The following is a 19,154-nucleotide window of genomic DNA, read 5'->3' as shown; positions in this document are numbered from 1 at the left end:
GAGGAGGCTGCATGCGAGACCCCCAGGTGGGAGAAGTCAGCCCAAGAAGGTTCCTTGTACACAGGTGCCAAAAGCAAATAAGGGAGACGGGAGGGGGCAGCTCCTCCTGCAGCTCCCAGACTGCAGCCCCCCCAGTGGCCTTCCCTCCCCAGCCCCCACCCTCCACTCCCAAAGCTCTCCCCCAAAAAGTGAGCCAGGCAGCTCCATTTTCTGCTGTTTATTGACAGCTCCCTGCCTGGACCCCCCTCCCCACCTGCTGGAGACCCAGCTCTGGGGCCCCCGACCAAGAGGCCAAGTGTGTCCACGGGGGGCAGGGCATGGCAGCCGGAAGGGGCCCCCACGCTTGGACGCCACCCCGGCTGGCTCCTCCACTCGCCCACAATCACAAACTCTGGGTTTTGGCGTTTTTTTCTTTTTTTATAAAAAACGTCAAAGTTGTGCCCAACACATCGGGGTCAGCAAACACGGTAAAGGAGACCAGTCGGTACTTCTGTGCGGGTGGGAGGAGGTAGGGGGACACCACATGACGGAACCTGGGACCACAAGCAGAAACGTTGCCCGGAACTCGGGGAGGGGGGGGCCCGCCGGCACACCTCACGCAGCACGCACACCCCTGACCCACGCTGCGGCCCCTCGGCTCGCCCACGTCCGGCACACACGGCCCGCCCCCGAGCCCTCGGCCCCCTCACACCAGCACCCCCAGGACTCGGCCACGAGGTGTCCGTGGCGTGGAGGACACAGCCCGTCGGCGAACAAGGCACATCCTTCGAGTTCTTCAGGTGCAGCAGAGAAGTTAGGGAGAGGAGCACGGAGAGGGGCCCGGCAGCACCGACCCCTGCCCGGGACCGGGGCCTCCTGTTTGTGCTACTGGGCCAGGGGTCTGGCCACTTCTGGATGGAGGATGGGAAGGAGGGACAGACAGGTGGCCGGGGCCTCTATCAGCTTTTGTCTCCAGCTAGACTCCAGTGTCCTTTCAGTCGGTAAATGGTTTTTCTATAGAATCAATAATATTTTTTCTTTCTTTAAATATATATTTGTTAAAGTTATACCTTTTTGTTTCTCTGGGGAATCTGCCTCAGCTTATTCCCAATAAATTAATACTTTCCATAGCTTATGTCCCGGGGGCAGCAGCAGGCCAGCAGCCCACCCGGGCCGGCTGCGGCCCCCTGCCCCTTGTGCTGAGCAGGAGGGAGGCGCGGGGCCCCCCGCGTGGCAGTTCTGTGCTGGGCATCGGCCTGTGCTCTGCCACCCACGGGGGGACCGCCCCTCCTGCCCGCGGCGGGGGAGCAGCCGACGGGGCCGCGCCCCCGGGCTGGCCCACGGGGGTGGGCGTTGTGCTTGCGCAGGGGCGGGCGGCCGGACGCCCCCGGCCCTGCCCGCCTGGCCGTGCGGCGCCCCTCCTGAGGTAAAGGTCAGTGTGCGGGGCCGGGGCGCGGGCCGGCGGCCGCGTCACTCCAGCATGGCGTCCAACTGGTCGGCCAGGTCGTCGAACATGCTGCCGATGTCGTCCAGGATGCTGCCCGTGCTCTTCTCGGCCGCCGCCTCGGGGCTGGGGGACCGCGGGCGTGAGCGGGCGGGGCCTCGCGCAGCCCCGCCCTTCGCGCCGAGCTCCGCCCACGCGCCAGGCCCCAGGCCCAAAGCCCGCCCCCAGCCAGACTCCGCCCACGCGCCAGGCCCCACCCCTCACGCTGGGCCCCGCCCGCCCCAGTCACGGCTGTCCCCAAGCTCCGCCCCTCATTCAGGCACCGCCCACCGATCGCCTTTCTCGCCAAGCTCCGCCCACGCGCCGTGCCCCCCAGGCAGGCCCCGCCCACCCAGCCCCTCGTACCATCTCCGCCCATGCATCAGGCCCCCGCCCCTCGGCCAAACTCCGCTCGCGCGCCAGGCCCCACCAGGGTGGCGCCGCCCATGACCGTCCACCCCACCAGGTCCCACCTCGGCACCGGGCTCCGCCCACCCGCCCCAGTCACAGGCGTTCCCCACAAGCTCCATCTCTAAGGCAGACCCCACCCACCCGACCCCCTCTCGCGCTAAGCCCCGCCCATGACGCGGGACCACCCCCCCAGGCCGCCCCTCCCCCCGCCAGACCCAACCCCTCGCGCCAGGCCCCGCCCGTTCATGGCCATTCCCACAAACCCCGCCCCTCGTGCAGACCCCGCCCACCCGACCCCCTCTCGAGCTAAGCACCGCCCATGCCGCGGGACCACCCCCCCCCAGGCCGCTCCTCCCCCCGCCAGACCCAACCCCTCGCTCCAGGCCCCGCCCGTTCATGGCCATTCCCACAAACCCCGCCCCTCGTGCAGGCCCCGCCCACCCGACCCCCTCTCGAGCTAAGCACCGCCCATGCCGCGGGACCACCCCCCCCAGGCCGCCCCTCCCCCCGCCAGACCCAACCCCTCGCTCCAGGCCCCGCCCGTTCATGGCCATTCCCATAAACCCCGCCCCTCGTGCAGGCCCCGCCCACCCGACCCCCTCTCGAGCTAAGCACCCCCCATGCCGCGGGACCACCCCCCCAGGCCGCTCCTCCCCCCGCCAGACCCAACCCCTCGCTCCAGGCCCCGCCCGTTCATGGCCATTCCCACAAACCCCGCCCCTCGTGCAGGCCCCGCCCACCCGACCCCCTCTCGCGCTGAGCCCCGCCCATGCCGCGGGACTTCCCCCCCCCCAGGCCGGCCCCCCCCCACAGACCCAACCCCTCGCGCCAGGCCCCGCCCACTCATGGCCGTTCCCCACAAACCCCGCCTCTCGTGCAGGCCCCGCCCACCCGACCCCCTCTCGCGCTGAGCCCCGCCCATGCCGCGGGACCAGCCCCCCCCAGGCCGGCCCCCCGCCAGACCCAACCCCTCGCGCCAGGCCCCGCCCACTCATGGCCGTTCCCCACAAACCCCGCCCCTCGTGCAGGCCCCGCCCCACGGCCCCCGCCCACGCGTGCGGCCCCTGCCCGGCACTACCGCGCGCCCTGCGCGTCCTCCTGGCGGATCTTCTCCTCCACGGCTTGCAGCGCGGCCGCCAGGCAGGCGCTGGTCTCCTCCAGCTTCTGCCGCGCGCTGTCCCCGGGCGAGGCGCCGTCGGGCGCGGCGGGGGTCCCGGCGGGGGTCGCGGCGGCGGCGGCGGCGGCGCGCGGGGGCTTGGCGGGCACGTGCAGCGCGGGCGCGGCGGGCGAGGGCGGCGTGCCGGCGGGCTTGGCGAGCGCGGCGGGCGGCTGGCGCGCGGGGGACGGCGCGGGCGAGGGGCTGGCGCTGCCCGCCGGCGGCCCCGCCGCGGCCTTGGCCGGCTTGGGCGCCGTGGGCGGCGGCGGCGGCTTGGGCGACACGGGCGGCGGCGTCCCGTGGGCGCGCTTCACCTCTGCGGAGAAAAGGCGGGGCTGGCACCGGCGGCGGGGGCGGGGGCGCGCACGCGCCACCCCCGCGCGACCCCTCCGCGGGCCGAGCCGGCCTTACCCCCGCGCCCGGCGGCCCCCGCCTCCCGCGTTTCTTTTGTTTGTGGCCCCGCGGCCGCCAGGCGGCGCCGCCCACGTGCGAGCCTGCTCGTTCCAGATTCGGGGGCCCCTGGGATGGAGGCCCACGTCCGCCCCGTGACCTCGACCCCCTCAGGTGTGACCTGCTCCGGCCCCACTGGCCCCCCGGCTCCTCAGGGCCTTTGCACCTCTGATCCTTTACCTGCGGGCCTGTGCCCGCGCCCTCCGCCAGGCTCTCGGCTCGGGTCACAGTCCCCGGCCCTTCCTTGCGGCACCGCGCACCTGCCCTCGCCCGCCAGGTGCCACTCTGCGTAACGGGAGAGCCGCGCCCGGCTCGCACCGCGCTCGGGGCTGGCCGAGTTGGGGTTAGGACGAGGGGGACGGGACTGTGTTCCCAGCCCACCCGCACCTGGGCGTCCTCAATCCGCTTCGCACAGCGGCCGCGAAGAGGACACTGCTCGGCCGTGGAGCAGACGGCGGGCGGGGGCCTACCTGGGCTGCCGGGGCCCGGCAGCGGCACCCTCTTGGATGCGGGCGTGGGCGAGCCCTGGATCTTGGGCATGGGCTGGGCCAGGACGGGCTTGGGGGAGACGGGGGGCTTGGCGGGCCTCCGGGCGTCGCCGTCGGGCGGGGGCGGCGGGGGCAGGTGCGCCGGCTCCGCGGGCGGGGGTTCGGCGGGCGGCGGCGGCGGCGGCAGCTCCGGGGGCGCGGCCTGCTCTGAGGCCGGCCGGCGACGCCCGGGACCCGCGCCGTCCTGGTACACGGCCAGCGACGGCGGTGGCTCAGGCCCCGCCTCCCGCTCCTTGGCCTTGGGCCGGCGCTTGACCGTGTCCGACTCTGTGAGGATGAACTTGACGCTCTCCTGCTGGCTCTGCTTGGCCCGAATGCGCCGCTTGAGCGTGGCGCTCGCCTCCACCCTGGCCAGGGGCGCGCCCTCGCTGGCACCCTCGCCCCTGGTGGGGCCCCGAGGCCGCTGCCGCGCTGCGCCGTCCTCTGCACACGGGCCGTGATCCGCGGGCGCAGCGGACTCCCCGGGGGCGCGGCGGGCAGTGGCCAGAAGTCCCGTGACCGGCCCACTGAGCGTGCGGCGCCGGTTCACCACCTCCCCGTCGAGCCCGACGGCCTCCTTGTGCCTCACGGAGGCCAGCGCCGTGGCCACGCGGCCCGGCTCCGGGCTGGCGGGGCGCGGCGTGGGGTGGCCCTCGGGGGCCCTGCGAGCTGCCCGGCCCCCGCCCCCGATGGAGGACAGCTCCAGCATGGCCGCGATGCTCTTCACGCTGCCGGCACTGCCCGTGTCCACGCTGCCGGCCAGGTCGCTGGCCCGCCGCCGCTGCGCCCGCACCCCCGGCTCCTCGCCCTCCGCATCTGGCGGCGGCTCGTCGGTCAGGTTGGCGCTGGCCATGGCGGAGCTGGAGCGCTTGGGCGGCGGCGGCGGGGGCCCCTTCTTGCGGGGCCGCACGGCAAAGGACTGACTGCGGTTGACGTTCTTGTCGGCACCGGCGGGAGCCCGCACCGAGTGGCTGCGCCCCACGCGCCGCTGCACCGTGGCGTAGGGCCCCGCGGCCCCGGGCACCAGCAGCTCGTCCCGCTCGGGCTCGCTGTCGGAGGCCGCGTAGCGGTTCAGGCTGTGTGCACGCTTCTTGGGCCGCCCCGGCTCCGCATCGGCGTCAGGGGGCAGGCACAGCGTGGGCACGGGCGCCGGGGCGGGGGGCCCTGCCTCGCCCTCCACGGGCTGCGGCAGCACGTAGGCAAAACCACGGTGCGTGGGCGACTGGGGCAGGGAGCGGGGGGACATGGGCCGTTCTGCCGGGGGCAGCAGCTGTGGAGTGGGCTTCACCTTGGCTGTGGCCGGGGCGGGGCCATGAGGTGCCCCCAGGGCCTGGGGGGAGCCTGGGCGGGCTTTGGTGGGCGTCTGGGGTGGCGTGAAGGGGCCGGCGCCTGGCGGGAGGACCTGCCGCGGCTTGCCGGGCACCGGGGGCACGCTGGCCCGCTTGACGCTGTGGCCGTGGCGGCCGGCCCGGGCCTCCTTGGGTGGGGTGCCGGGGGCCGGCCCATCCCCTAGCAGGTACTCCTGGCTGCGGGACAGGGGGCTGCCCGGCCCGGGGGGCCCGTCACCCAGCAGCTCCTGGGAACTGCTCATGTGGCGCGCCCGCCCGCCCAGGCTGGGCTCCTGCCGCAGGGCGCTCCTCGGGGTGGGTGGCAGGTGGTTGGAGGGCTTCTCGGGGGCGGCGGCGCCCTCAGCCGGGCCGGTCATGGCTGCCTGCAGCTCCCCGCTGAGCTCACTGTCCTGGAAGGTGCTCATCTTCGGGGACTGGCAGTCGGCAGGGGCGGGCTCCGGGGGGGGCGGCGACTCGATGGCCATCACTTCGAGCGACTGGGGGGCCTTCCGGCGCAAGGGGCTCCCCTCGTATTTGGCGTACTCTGCCTTCTGCAGCTCCGCCAGCTTCCTCACCGCCAGCATCAGCTTCTTCTGGTGTCCTGCGGGGTACAGCGCGGGTCAAGCCAGGGAGGGCGGAGGGGGGCGGGGGGCCGGGGGCCGGGGCAGGCCCTCACCCAGCTTGGTGATGCCAATCTCCTGCAGGTCCTCCCAGGTGATATCAGTGATGAAGTCGATGCTCTCATAGCCGTTGTCCACCAGCACCTTGTAGTACTGGGCCAGGCCGATCATGGACAGCCACACGGCCAGGTTAGCCTAGGCAGGGCACACAGAGGGGCAGCGGGGGCTGGCCGCCCACTCCCAGCTCTCGGGGGAGGGGCGCTGGGCGGGCCAGGCACAGACGGACAGACAGACAGACGGACAGGCCGGGGCGGTCGGCCCTGAAGCAGGGCGGGAGCCGAGGCTGGCTTCAGCCCGGCTGCCCAGGTGCTGGTGGACACACACGTGCGAACACACACACACACACACACGGGGGCACGGCCCAACCTCAGGACGCTGGGGGGAGGGGAGCGAGCCACGGGCGTGACAAAGCGCGCAGGCGCACCCAAGTGGACACAGACACGCGTCACAACCACACCGCACTCGTGGACACGCCCACACCCTCCACCTCGCGCCCCCAGCCGCGGCAGGCACCGACACCCCTCTGCGTGGCGCTCACTCGAGTGCACAACTCGCCCCAACTCACCCCCGCCCCCTGCACCGGGCACACAGACACGCGTTCCAGCCCCACCACACGCACGCGCGCCAAACATCCCATCGCACCCCACGTGGCACGCACGCCCCCAACCGAGCCATGCTGACACACCCACACGCCGCACACACGCCGTCACCCTCCTGAGCGCACAGAGCACAGAGGCACGACCCGCTCGCTCCCTGGGAGGTTGCTTGAGCCGCTGGCTGGGAGGCAGAACGGGCACAGCGGGGAGCGAGGGCCCCGGGGGCGGCTCACGGCCACCTGCCAGCCCGACGCAGCGCACAGCCTTGAGAGCTATCACCCCATCGGGCACCTGTCATACCAGGTGCCCCTCCCCATCCGTGAGCCCCGCCGTCCAGCAGCACAGGGGCCCGGAGAGGGGTGTGACCACGTCGGCAGGCCACCTAGAGCCGTGCAGACGCTCGGGTGCCTCGGGGCTCGTGCATGCACACGGTGCTTGTGCAGGGGACACGCGTGCATGCCGGCGTGGAGTTGATGTGTGATGGTGCATGTGCCGTGCCGATGGGGACGCTGGGTGGCAGGGGTGTCCCGGTATGGCTGGCTGAGGGGATCTTCGTGGGTGTGCACAGATGGAGAGGGGTTCCCCTGGCTTCAGGCTCCCCCTGCCCTGACGAGCTCCCAGAGGCCCCTGCCCCCAGGGAAGCTGTCCCCAGAGACCTTGACGGAGAGTGGCACGCAGCTCGTGCCTGCGGGGCCATTCTCTGCTCTCCTGGGAGCCCCCACCAGCGCGTGAGGGCTGTCACAGGCAGAAGCCTGTCTGTCTGTCTGTCTGCCTGGCCCGGCCACCAGGCTGCGGGGGGGCCTTACGGGTTTGTGCTCAGGCAGCCAGTCGGGGATGCTCAGGCCGCTGATCTCCGCGGTGATCTTCTTCCGGTGGCCCGGCTTGGTGACGCCGATGGCCGTGAGGTCCTGGGCAGAGGCGGGGCCGTTAGCAGGGGCAGCCTGGCCCTGGGACGCGGGAGGGGGGGGGCCAGCAGCCCGGGGACGCCCACCTCGGGGGTCATGCGGCTGACGGTGGGCAGGTCATAGCCGGCACTGATGAAGTTGGGTGCGTAGAGCTGCAGCTGGAACGTGGCGAGCCACTGGCCGACGGCCTCGGCGCTCTGCAAGAGACAAGGCACCGCTGCAGGCCCGCCCGCTGGGCGAGCGCCCCGGCCGCCGCGGCGCCTCCTTCGCTGCTCGGCCGCGCCGGGTCGGCGGCCGGGGCTCCGCCCGCAGCCAGGCTCGCTCCAGCCCAGCACCGTGCTCCTCCGCGCTGCCTGCTGGGTCAGCCTTTCTCCCTCGGGCCTCGTCTGGCCCTCGGGGCTCCTCGGGGGTCTCCGCCAGGCGGCTCCGGCTGCTGTCCACGTGGCGGGGCTCCCTGACTTTCCCCCCGTCCCCGCACCAGGGAGGCCCGGCAGCTCTTGGCACCGTCTCAGGGAAGCAAGGGGCGCCCCGGAGAAGGGGGACTCCAGGGAAGGGGGCCTGGGCGGCTCAGGGTGGGTCCTCCACTTCCTGGAAGGTGGCTCTGCACCCACAGGCAGGGGCCATGGGCACGGGGTCCAGCTCTGTGCCCTCAGGCTGTGCCCCTTGCCTCCTGGAAACAGCCAGCAGCTCACACCTTCACCAGCGCACAGGTGCATGCACACACGGCTCTTCCCCTACTCGCACGGCTGCACTGTTGCACGCCTCCCCCCTTCTACACCCACCCCCTCCCGTGCCCCCACACACACCCAGCCCCTTTCATGTGCACACACGCGTGCGTGCCCGGCTCGCAGTCAGCAACACACACGCGCACACACCGCTGACCTCACGCCTGCGTGACGCTCCTCCCCATTCGCACACCTGCCAGGCACCTGGGCTCGCTCACAGCCTGCACGATAGACATCTTTACGTGCATGCACGCACGACACAGACTGACACACACAGAAGGACGGGCCCGGCCTGTCGGGGTGCCCTCGGGTGCCAGCCTCGGCCACCGCCGTCTTCAGACACTGAGCCGAGCAGCGCCCACCCTTCCCGGGATCCCAGACCTGGAGCCCGGCTGGGTGGCGGCCTCGGCCCTATACCTTGCCCTCCGACGCCGGCTCCAGCTTCTTGGGCGGCTGCTCTGCGTAGACCTGCCCTGCCGGGGCCGTGGGAGGCTGGGGCCGGGCCACACCTGGGGATGAGGGGAGTTGGTGAGGGCAAAGCTGCTCAGAGACCACCTCCCTGCCAGGCCAAGGCCGTGCCCTTGCGCTCACCTGTGGAACCTTCCAGAGGCTTGACAGAGCCGTCCCCGGGACTGGACTCGGACGCAGACTTCTGGGAGAGCACTGTGGCCAGAAGCTACGACCCAGGAAGACCCACTCACCAGCGCTGCTGGAGGCTTGGGCCCCCCCAAGCCCGCCCCCCAGCCCACCTACCTTGACCCCCTCGGAGCCCGCGTGCGGGGCGTGGCCCCCGCCGCTGCGGCCACCAGCCATGCCGCTCAGGCTGCCGCTGCGGTCCCCACCTGCCAGCACAAGGGTGTGTCAGGCTGGCACCAACCCCCGTCCAGTCCCATGGAGGCGTCGGGAAGTGCCGCCAACCCCAGCCCTCCAGTGGTCCCGGCCCACCTGCAAAAGGCTTCCTCAGCACCCAGATCTCCTCTGGGGGCGCAGAGGGCCCCGACGAGCTGCCTCCCTGGGGTGGGCTCGGCTCAGGGCCTGCACGGGAGCCTGCAGACCGAGCAGACACGCCTTGAGTGCCAGGCCAGCCCAGGCCAGGGGCCCGACACCTCGAGAGGGGCTTTTCCTGCCTGGCCCCCAAGGCTGCTGTCTCCTGCTCCCGTCAGTCTCTCCAGGAAGCTGACGGACCCTCAGGAGACCCTTCCCCAGCCTGAGGGTTTTAGAGCAGGGGTGGCAGAGGGGCTGGAGCCAGCCGCCCTGCCGGGGGGGGGCCATATCCAAAGGTGGGCTCAGAGCCTGTGCTTCCTCGCTCAGCCTCCTCTGTGCCAGGGAGGCAGGTCAGAGGCCCCAGGAAACTAGAGGCCAAGGGCACACCTGCCCTGCACTTGTCACCCCACGTCTACGAGGTCTATCCAGTCCCATTCCTCCCCGCTGAGGTCACTCCAGGGGCTTCCTCAACCCGGGCCTTGCTCCCTGCGGCCACAGCCTGCCCACCCACCCCTCACCGCTGTCTTGCACCGGCCTCCTCTGGCTCCTTAAAAGTGCTGAGCTGGGAAGCAAATTTGGCTCAACTGATAGAGCGCCCACCTATCACGTGGGAGGTCCAGGGTTCAAACTTAGGGCCTCCTGACCTGTGTGGAGCTGGCCCACGCGCAGTGCTGATGTGCGCAAGGAGTGCCCTGCCATGCAGGGGAGCCCCCCGTGCAAGGAGTGCGCCCTGCAAGGAGAGCTGCCCCGTGCGAAAAAAAAGTGCAGCCTGCCCAGGAGTGGTGCCACACACACAGAGAGCTGATGCAGCAAGATGACGCGACCAAAAGAGACAGATTCCCAGTGCCGCTGACAAGAACACAAGCAGACACAGAAGAACACACAGCGAATGGACACAGCGAGCAGACAACTGGGGGTGGGGGAGGAAGGGGAGAGAAATAAATAAAAGTGCTGAGCCTCCTGCCCCAGGGCCTTGGCACGTGTCACTCCTGCCAGCCCTGCTCGCGGAGGCCTGCGCGCTGAGCCATTAGCTCTGACTTCACTCCTTGGGAGCTGGGCCTGCGCCCGCCTGGGGCCCCGCCCATCCCTGGCGTCCAGCTCAGGACAGAGCGCGGCAGGCGCCCCAGCGTCTGTCAACGAACAGGTGTGTCCTGCTGCGAGGGGCCGGCCGGCAGGGACGCACAGCAGGCCCCACCCTGGACTCCCCACCCCGCCACGGCATGACTCTGTCCCTGCCGCGCCACTCGGCGCACACACGGACGTGCTGCCTTCCGGCCTCCTGGCCCGGGTCTGGGGGGAGCAGGGTCTGGGCCCAACGTGCCTGCTCGCTTGACAATGGCCTCGCCCAGCGAGGACGGGAAGTAGCCGACGCGGTCGTTGCCCGTCCGGTTGTCATGGATACAGCCCTTCCACCGGCCGTCTGGATGCTGTTCGAGAACCTGGACAGATCAAGGTGGGGTGGGGGGACACGGCTCCAGGAGATGCCCCTCCAGGTCCAGTGGGCAGGTGAGGGCTCAGGCCCCGCCTTCGCAGCTGCCGCCTTCCTCTGGAGCCCCGCCCGCACCCCCCAACCCCCCCCGGGGAGCGCCTGGCCCGGCTGCGCTCACCGTGATGACGTCCCCAGCCTTCACATTCAGGCTGGTCAGGTCGTAGTTGTTGCAGTAGTCCTTGGTCGCCCGGACCTGCAGGGCCGCCGACGCCTCTGGGGACACAGGAGCGGACCCCCGCAGTCCCGCGGCCGGCTCCCCCCCAGCTGCCCCCCGCCCGGCCCTGCCCGCCCACCTCGCAGCAGCTGCTTGATCTCTTTGCCGGCCTGGGAGGCGGTGAACTGGTGTACAATGTCCAGGGCCGTCTGGCTGTAGGAGTTCCTCACGTGGGCGTTGATGCCGCTCTGTGGGGGGTGGGGGGCCCTGTCAGGAGACCCCGCTCCTGTCGCCCCCCACTCCTGCCCCCCAGTCCCCCAACTCACATCCAGGAGCAGCCGGACCACCTCCGTCTTCCCGCAGAGCGCGGCCTCGTGCAGGGCCGTGCCCGCCTTGGTCTGGCGGTTAATGTCGATGCCCGCTTGGAGGAGGAGCCTGGGGGGGGGAGCCGGGGGAGCCGGGCAGCGCTGGCAGCAGGAGCCCCTGCCACCCGGCCCCCCGGGCCAGGCCCCACGCTCACGTGCCCGGCAGCTTGCCCAGAGCCGAGGACGAGCGGGCGGCCCTGCCCGTCCTCCCGACGGCAAGCGCCCGCCCCGTGCTGATGCCCGCGGCTGTCCTGCCAGACAGCAGCGCTGACCCCCACACCTTGGGCCAGGGGAGGCCGGGGCCCACAAGGCCACAGGGCGAATGGCAGAACCCACTCCCCGACAGGCTCAGGGCAGCCTCCTCCCGGCTCCCCCTCCAGCTCGTGCTTTCTGGGGCTGCTGGCTGCACCGTGAGGCCCAAGCGGGAACTGCTGACCCCGGGATGCCTTCCTGGCCAAGCCACCGAGGCCCTGATGCCGAGGCTGGGACCCCCCCCCCCGCCCCGCCGTACCTGATGATGTCGATGTGGCCGTTCTTGGCTGCCAGGTGCAGGGGGCTGGTGCCGTTGGGGTCGGTGCTGCCCCCCGGCCGGGGCTCCAGCAGGGCCGCACACATGTTGCTGCTCAGCAGCAGCTGGACCACCTTGAAGGAGGGGGTAAGGGTAGGGGGCCCTGGCCTGGGGTGGGAGGTGCCTGCCGCCCGCCCCCACCCCGGGGGAGAGGACAGAGCGGCGGGATGGGGGGGCGGCCGGGGAGCCGGAGCCGGCCCCTCCCTCTCGGCCTGGAGAGACTTACCCCGACGCGGCCGAACTCGCAGGCCAGGTCCAGGGGCGTCCTCCCCGAGTTGTCGACGATGCAGGGGTTGGACTGGTGCTGGAGCAGCATCTCGGACTGTGGGGGACCCGCCGTCAGGCCCGAGTCACCCCCCAACCCCGGCCCGCCGCCCCCGCGCGCCAGCCCTCACCACGTCGTAGTGGCCGTGCTGGGCGGCCAGGTGCAGGGGGATGTGGCCCTCGTCGGACGGGACGTTCACCGCCGAGCCCGCCTTCAGCACCAGCTTCATGGGCTCCTTCCGGCCCTGCCAGGCCGCATAGTGCAGCGGGCGCATGCCTGGGGGCGGGCGGGGCCGTCGGCAGCTGACCCCCAGGACACCGAGCCTCTGAGGCTTGGCCTCGACCCTGTCCGAGACCCCCGGCCCAGACCTCGATCGAGGGACCCCTGGCGGATTCCCACCCTTACGTGACCCCAGGCCATGGGTTGCCCAGGCTTTTGGGGTCTGCACCTTGACTTTAAACCTGGGCCGGTGTCGTCCGGGTCTCCGGGGACCCTCGACCTTGAGCCTGGGTCACAGGTCGTCCAGGCCTCCGGGAACCCCTGACCTTGAGCCTGGGGACCACCCTGCCCGCTGCCCTTGGCACCGAGGCCCTTGCCTTTGTTGTCCTTGATGTCCACGGCAGCCTGGGCCTCCAGCAGCAGCGAGATCAGCTCCGTGTTGCCGTTGAGGGCCGCATGGTGCAGGGCCGAGAAGCTGGGACAGGCAAGACACGTGTGGGGGCGGCACCCCTGGCCTGCCCCAGGGGCACCCCAATCCCTACTCCAGGCAGGCAGCTCCCCACTAAGCACTCACCCGTCGGGGTCCTGGAAGTTGACATTGATCTTCTTGGTGGAGCCCAGGAGCTCTGGGGGGGGGAGGGGAGGAGGGACAGGTGAGGGGGGTTCTGGGCAGCCCCCAAGGCCTGCCTGGATCCCAGCCCCTCCAGGCAGCCTGAAAGCAGGGAGGGGCCTGGCCAACACCCTGGAGGGCTCAGAGCGAAGCCCCCTAGGTGGTCAGCCTAGAACACTCCATCGTTCATTCCCTGCCTCATTCATTCAACTCAGCAGCCAGCGCTCTGCTCCGGGCCCCCGGTCTTTGGACCCTCGCTTGCCATTAAACGAAGGTGCCAGGGGGGCTCACAGTGCCAAGGGCTCCAGGCCGACCCTGCCTGGGGACAGAGGACATGGCTGCGCCCACACACAAGCACACACATGTGCACATGCGTCCCTCCCCCAGGACGCGGACTGAGCTCCGCGCAGATGGCGGGAGGGGGAGAGGGAGCCCAATCTGTCTCTCAGGAGGCCGCAGATGGGGCCGGGGGTGGTGGGGAAGGCTGGAACACCCGGAAATGAGGGTGTCTCTGGGGGCCAGTCTGCAGTTGCAGGGTGCAGCCCCCCTCCAGACACGGCCCGGAAGGAGCCAGGTCCTGCAGGGCAGATAGGAGGTGGACAGCAGACTAAGGCCTTGCGGGGAACACTGGGCCACCCTCGGGCCCCAGGCTCAGGCCGCCTGAAGCCAGCAGGCCCCGAAGGCCTCCCTTCCGGAACCCGGACTCCCCCTGGCCTGCCGGAGATGGGGAACCCACCAGCACCCGCCCCGTGGGCACACGGCCAGGCAGACTCCAGCCAACCCCATGCCTGCCCGGGCCATGGTTACATAACCCATTTGTGGGTCAGCCGCTCCGGGAGGGAGGGGGCCGGCCGGACAGAAGCCCCTTTGTCCAGGCCCAGGACGCGGGGTGGGGGCGGAGGGCCCGAGGGCAGGGGCGGCCAGGAGAGTCGGGTCCCGAAGAGCCCCGAGGCCCAGGTCCCCCGGCAGCAAGGCCGGCTCGGTGACCCCTGGCCTCTGCTGGCCGCTGGCGAGAGTGGGGATCACCGGCCTGCGGGGCCCCCAAAGTCAGATGGCCCAAACACCATGCCAGACCCGCCATTTACTAGACGTGGCCCCGGGCCGCTTGGCTCCCCGAGCTTGCAAAGTGGGGGGCCAATAGGGCCCCCCTCCTGCAGGTGCAAGAGCACCGCAGACATCCGGCGGGCAGGGTCGGGCACGGAGTGGGAGCTCGGCAAGCGGCAGGTGCTCATCTTAGCCCCGCAGGAATCCCACCCCCAGCACCCCGGGGGGGCTTTCTCATGCACAGGTGGAGGCCCCAAGGAGCGCGCTGGCCTGGCCCCCTCTGCTCAGGCACCTCCCCCGGCGCCGCTGTCCACTGTCTGTCTTGGCTATCGGCAACGCCAAGCCCGCAGGCGGCCACGTCCTCTCAGGCACTCCCTTTTACCCATCAGGAAACCATCGGCCCCACCTTCGAGAAACACACGGAATCCTACCACTTCCCACGGCCGCTGCTACCCCAGCCAACCCTTCCGGAAGGATCGCTGTCATCAGCTCCCCACCGGTCCCTGCCTCTGCCCTGCCTGCTCCGTCTACCCTCCACACCTACCGCTGTCAGGGACCCTGTTGGAACCCGAGGCAGATCCCACCGCTCCTTTCCCGAAGACCCCCAGGACCCCCCATCTCACTCGGGGCAGGGTCCGGGTGGGACAATAGCTTTGCGCGACGTGGCTTCGTGCCCCTGCTTGGACCTCGTGGCCCACCACTTTCACCGGCCCTGCTCCAGCCACATTGGCCTCCCCAGTGGCCCTCCAGCACACTGATCACTCCGGGCGCAGGGCCTTTGCATGCGCTATGCATGCCGGGGACCGTTCTTCCCCCGCTCATCCCCATGGCTCCCTTCCTGCACATCCTGCAGGTCTTTGTTCATGTGTCACCTTCCCAGCCAGGTTTCCCCATGTCTCATGGCAACCCCCTCAATCGCCACGAAAGTAAGCTCCACGAGGGCAAGGCTTTCAATCAGAATAGATGGAAGTAGCTCATTGCAGCGTCCTCAGGCCCTAAAACAGAGCCTGGGGCTGAGGGGGTGCGCAGGGGACTGACGGCTGAACGGGGCCTCGCCCCGCGCATTCTGTCCACCCATCTGGACTGGCCGCGTGGGTGTGACATCTTGTGCCCTTGCTCAGAAGGTCCCCATGCCTGGCTGTGGGCTCTGCTGTCGTTGCCCTGAAATTCGTAACATGCCTAGAACAAGGGGCCCTGTGTTCCACCCTGCACTGGGCGCTGCCCGCAAGGCCTCCGGGTCCGCCAGGCCCCCTGCTGCTGAGCCGGCGCGCGCAGGCGGCCACGGCCATCCCCACTTTTGCTCGGGACGTGCTCCCACTGAACGCTCTGCCTGACTCAATGCTCCTCCGTCCCCCACTCTTCCTAGTTCCAGTGGAGACACGTCTCTGCCCCTCCCCCCAAAGGCGTCCCAAGCCAGGCCCCCTCCCCCCTCCCACAGGCGGGGGCTCCCAGGCAGCTCTGAGCCAGGTGCACGGAGGGCACCACAGCGGGGCCCACCTGCTCACCCGGCCACACCTGCAGACGCCCCGGGCGGGCGGGCTGAAATTTCAGAGGGGCTGGAGCGTGAGGCCCAGGAAGTGACACGGATACAGGAGCAGAGGGTCTCGAGCAGGAAGGGGACCGCCACCCCCCCCCCCAAGGACAGGCACTTTGCCAAGGTCCTCTCGAAGATGACTCTCGGTTTCCTCTAAGAGGAGGGAGCTGGGGGTCTCCGGCCACTTCGGGAGGGTCCTGGGCTGGGCAGACCGTCCACGCGGGCACAGGGCCTCCGAGCAAAGTGGGAGCAGGGGAGAGCGGGAGGGAGGGTGGCACGGTGGTGGGGAGGGGCCAAGCCCTGCCCTGGTACCTGCGCCTCTGCTCTCTCCAGAATCGTCCTGGCCTCAGAGGTAAGGGCCAAACAGCAGGTAGCCCGAGGCCCGGGGGCCAGTCCGGCCCCGCCCGTCCACCCAACATCCCTTCTGCCCAGCTGCTCCTCCAACCTCAAGGAGGCTCACGGGCCACACGCCCACCCAGGCACATCAGTCCCCTGCCTACTCGGGTCCCATCTTAGAGTGGCCAGTGGACTGGTCCTGTGGCTTCCAGCAGGGCCAGCCCTGCCCCACCCCCCACCCCCAGGTCACTCAAGGCCCGCGCAGCCGCCCCCTGCCCCCGCCAGGGTGCAGGTGGCCGGAGCCACTGGTAGGGTTCAGGGGAGGGCAGCCTGGGGGCCGCCCTAGGGCGATGGGGGCGCAGCCAGGTGCCAGGCGTGGGCCGAGGGGCCCTCCCCCCAGGAATCGTGGCAAAGCCTCTGGACTCTGGGGAGGCCCTAGAGGGCAGGGCTGGGCACCCCCTACCCTCTGGCCCAAACTCCAACTGTACTTTGCTGAATCAAAATACATCTTACTCCAAAGCAGGCCAATGTTGCCATGACAACGGAGCTAATTCATGGAGGGATTTCTCCTCTGATTTCTTGCGCCCGCCCCTGTGAGTCAGAGGGTACAGATGCAGGGACAGGGCAGGTGTCCCCTGCCCGGGAGCAGGCCAGGCAGGGACAGAGGCTGAGCCCCGGGTGGAGGCCGTGGGCTGGGAGCGGAGCCCCCCACCTTCCCAGGAGGGCACCTCTGTCAGCACAGCGAGAGGGAGGAAAGCTGCCCGCCCTCTCCCCCGGCCTACCCTGCCGGGGCGGCTCAGGGAACTTCACAGCTGCGTCTCCCGAGCCCCCCCAGCGCGCTGCCTGTGCCCTCCCGCGGAATTCTCCCACGCCACGAGTTGGGGACCACATCCCCACCCCACAGAGAAGGCTGAGGCCGGGAGGCCTGGAGCGGCCTGTGGTCAAGGTCCTCGGCCACTAGGTGGAAGCCGTTACCTTGCCGTGCACCTCGCAAGCCCGCCGCGGCTTTCCCAGTCCAGGGGTGGGGGGCCCTCCCTCTCTGAGCCCCCTTGGCCCCCGGCCGCCCCCAGCCACCCCCCACCGGCACACCAGCCCAGGGTCGGAGCGTGGAAGGCCGCCGGCCCGGCCTGAGCGGTGTGTCCCGCCAGGCACCGGTGCCCCTGCCTGCACAGGGTTGACCGGCCAAGCTGGCCAGACAGGGGCTGCCGGAAGGCTGGGGGACGGCCTGGGGGGCCCCCTCCCCGCAGGCAGCCCGGGCCCCCAGCATCCCCCTGGCCAGGGGCGGGGGCTTCCCCGGGAAACTGAGGCCAGTGGGGGCGGGGTGGGAGGTGGGGGCCTGGACCCCAGAGCCGCTCTGCAGAGCCCTGCCCTGCCTGGCCACACTGACGCGGGCAGCAGCCCGGGCGGTGGCCCGCACGGCGGCAGCGCATCCCCTCCCGGCCCCGGGGGAGGCTCCCGCCGAGCCGGCCTGAGTGCGGGAATCGGGGCTGCAAGCTCAGGCCCATCTCTGGGGCCCCCAGTGCGCGGCTGCCCGACCCCCCGCGGCCCTGTCCCCGCAGGAAAGCAGGGTCTGGCGGGGCCTGCCCGAGCGGGGGGCTCGCTGCCTCGGCCCCCCAAGCCACCCCGGCCTGGAGCTCGGTCGCCCTGGGCTGGGCGACCTTGGGCCGCGGCATCCCCCTCGGCAAACGGCCCCCGCCCGGCTTGCTCGGAGCCACACCCCCAGCACGGTCCTGTCCCCCCTTCTCCGCCCCGCGTGCTCTCCAGCACGGGGCGCGGCGGGGGTCTGCCCGCCACTGACGGCGCCGCGAGGGGCCCCTCCCTCTCGGGGGGGCCCCCGCCTCGCCCTTTAAAGTCCCCGGCGCAGCCCTCCAACTGTCAGCCCGCAGCCCGCGCGGGAGGGGGCGGAGGGAGGGCGGCTGCTGCGGGGCCGCGGGGGGCGCGGGGCGCCGGCCGGCTCGCGGGGCCCCCTTGTCCGGCGCGAGAGGCGGGGGCGCCGGCCGAGGGTCGGGGCGCCGCGGGCCCCGCCCCGCCCCCGGGGACCGCGGCGCGGGTGGGGGCTGGGCGCGGGAGGCCGCCCCCCGCGCGCGCCCCCCGCACTCACTGGCTTTCCCGGGCCGCGGCCTCTGCAGCAGCCTCTGCGCGGTGCCCACGTCCTCCGCCTTCACCGCCTGCACCAGCTCCTGCTCCTTCCCCATGGCGCGGCCGGGCTGCGACGCGGCTGCGCTCGGTGCGCGCGGCTCAGAGGCGGCGGCGGCCCCGCGGCCCCGGCCGCATCCCCGCGCTCCGCCGCCTCCCGCCGCCCCGCCGCGGTCCTGCTCGGGCTCGGCGCCGCTCGGGCTCCCGGCGCGGAGGGGGCGGGGAGCGCGTCACGGGCGGGGGGCGGCCGGGGGCGGGGGCGGCACCTGGCGCCGCCTCCCGGACGCCGGGGTCCCGCGCCGGCGGCCGCTGACCTCGGCGCACCCGCGCCGGCCCTGGCTCCGCCCCGCACGGCCCCGCCGCCCGGGCGCCCCCTCCCCACGTGCAGCCCGGCGGCCCCCCGCCGACCCCCGCGGGGGGGCCTCCCCGCGGCCCGGGGGATGGCAGACGCCGTGGGGGCTGCAGGCGGAGACCCGAGACGGCGGCGGCGGCGCGGGGCCGAGCCTGGGAGAGGCTGAGGGAGGCTGCGGGACCCGCGGGGGAGGGCCTCCGAGGCGGCGGGCGGGCGGGGACCGGGCACCCGAGGCGCGGGAGCAGGCCCGCAGAGCCTGTCAGACGGTGCTGGCCCGGGGTTCCCGTGGGAGGTGTCGGGCATGGTGAAGAGGAATCTCCCAATAATGAATTCGGTGTCAGGGAACCCGCTCCCCCCGCCCCCAGCACCCTCTTCCCTGCAGGCGCTGGCTCCTCTCTAACAAAGCCGGGGGGCCATGGTCGCCCCCTCCCCAGCCTGAATCCGAACCCCACCCCAGGCGGTCTCCCCTGCCCAGCACCTACGCAGGTGGCTTCCCCTCCAGCCCCCAACCACAGACGCAGCCCCAGGCGGGACGCTCTGCCACCAGCACCCCAACCCCGGCCCACGCCTCATGGCTGCTGCATTTTGGGGGCAGACTTCCAGCTTTGTGTCCTGCCCTGCCTCAGTTTCTTCATTTGCAGGGAGCAGCAGGTCACCACCCCAACTGGGCAGTTGGTTAAAATTCGCACATACCCCGCTGCCTGAGCTGTTGGAGCAGGTCCAAGAAAGTGATGGACAAAGGAGTCCCCAGATCGGGGCAGTGTGTCCTTCCTCCCCGTGGGTCCTCCCAGGGGTGCCCGAAGGCCAGGCCCCTTCCCCCCACCCCTTACAGTGGCCTGCGCTGGGCCTCTTCCAGCT

The 19,154-nt window shown here is 71.5% G+C and overlaps 1 protein-coding gene across 1 annotated transcript; it reads right to left on the bottom strand.

Annotated features, from left to right (window-relative positions):
• Positions 1 to 202: 202 nt before the first annotated feature.
• Positions 203 to 18,056, bottom strand: CASKIN1 (CASK interacting protein 1). Its single transcript, XM_058286624.1, has 20 exons — positions 17,910 to 18,056; positions 12,859 to 12,910; positions 12,662 to 12,759; positions 12,196 to 12,341; positions 12,027 to 12,122; positions 11,744 to 11,874; positions 11,194 to 11,302; positions 11,007 to 11,115; positions 10,832 to 10,926; positions 10,546 to 10,663; positions 9,186 to 9,287; positions 8,994 to 9,082; positions 8,832 to 8,916; positions 8,658 to 8,749; positions 7,602 to 7,712; positions 7,417 to 7,518; positions 6,011 to 6,149; positions 3,950 to 5,935; positions 2,952 to 3,345; positions 203 to 1,549 (listed from the first exon to the last, which is right to left on the bottom strand). The coding sequence occupies exons 1-20, from the start codon at positions 18,001 to 18,003 to the stop codon at positions 1,450 to 1,452; spliced, it is 4,248 nt and encodes a 1,415-aa protein (XP_058142607.1). The 5' UTR covers positions 18,004 to 18,056; the 3' UTR covers positions 203 to 1,449.
• Positions 18,057 to 19,154: the final 1,098 nt, after the last annotated feature.

Source organism: Dasypus novemcinctus, chromosome 23, assembly GCF_030445035.2.
Source record: "Dasypus novemcinctus isolate mDasNov1 chromosome 23, mDasNov1.1.hap2, whole genome shotgun sequence".
Lineage (NCBI taxonomy): Eukaryota > Metazoa > Chordata > Mammalia > Cingulata > Dasypodidae > Dasypus > Dasypus novemcinctus.
Note: the sequence above shows the minus strand (reverse complement) of the source record. Positions and strands in the feature narration are given on the sequence as shown.

Bases quoted from the DNA above. Each gene is read 5' to 3' on its own strand.
- CASKIN1 (XM_058286624.1), bottom strand. From the start codon at position 18,003: ATGGGGAAGGAGCAGGAGCTGGTGCAGGCGGTGAAGGCGGAGGACGTG. The intron at 10,664-10,831 runs GTGAGCGCAGCC...TGATCTGTCCAG, and splicing joins AGGCTGGGGACGTCATCACG to GTTCTCGAACAGCATCCAGA. The intron at 9,288-10,545 runs GCACGTTGGGCC...CTCGGTCTGCAG, and splicing joins GGCCATTGTCAAGCGAGCAG to GCTCCCGTGCAGGCCCTGAG.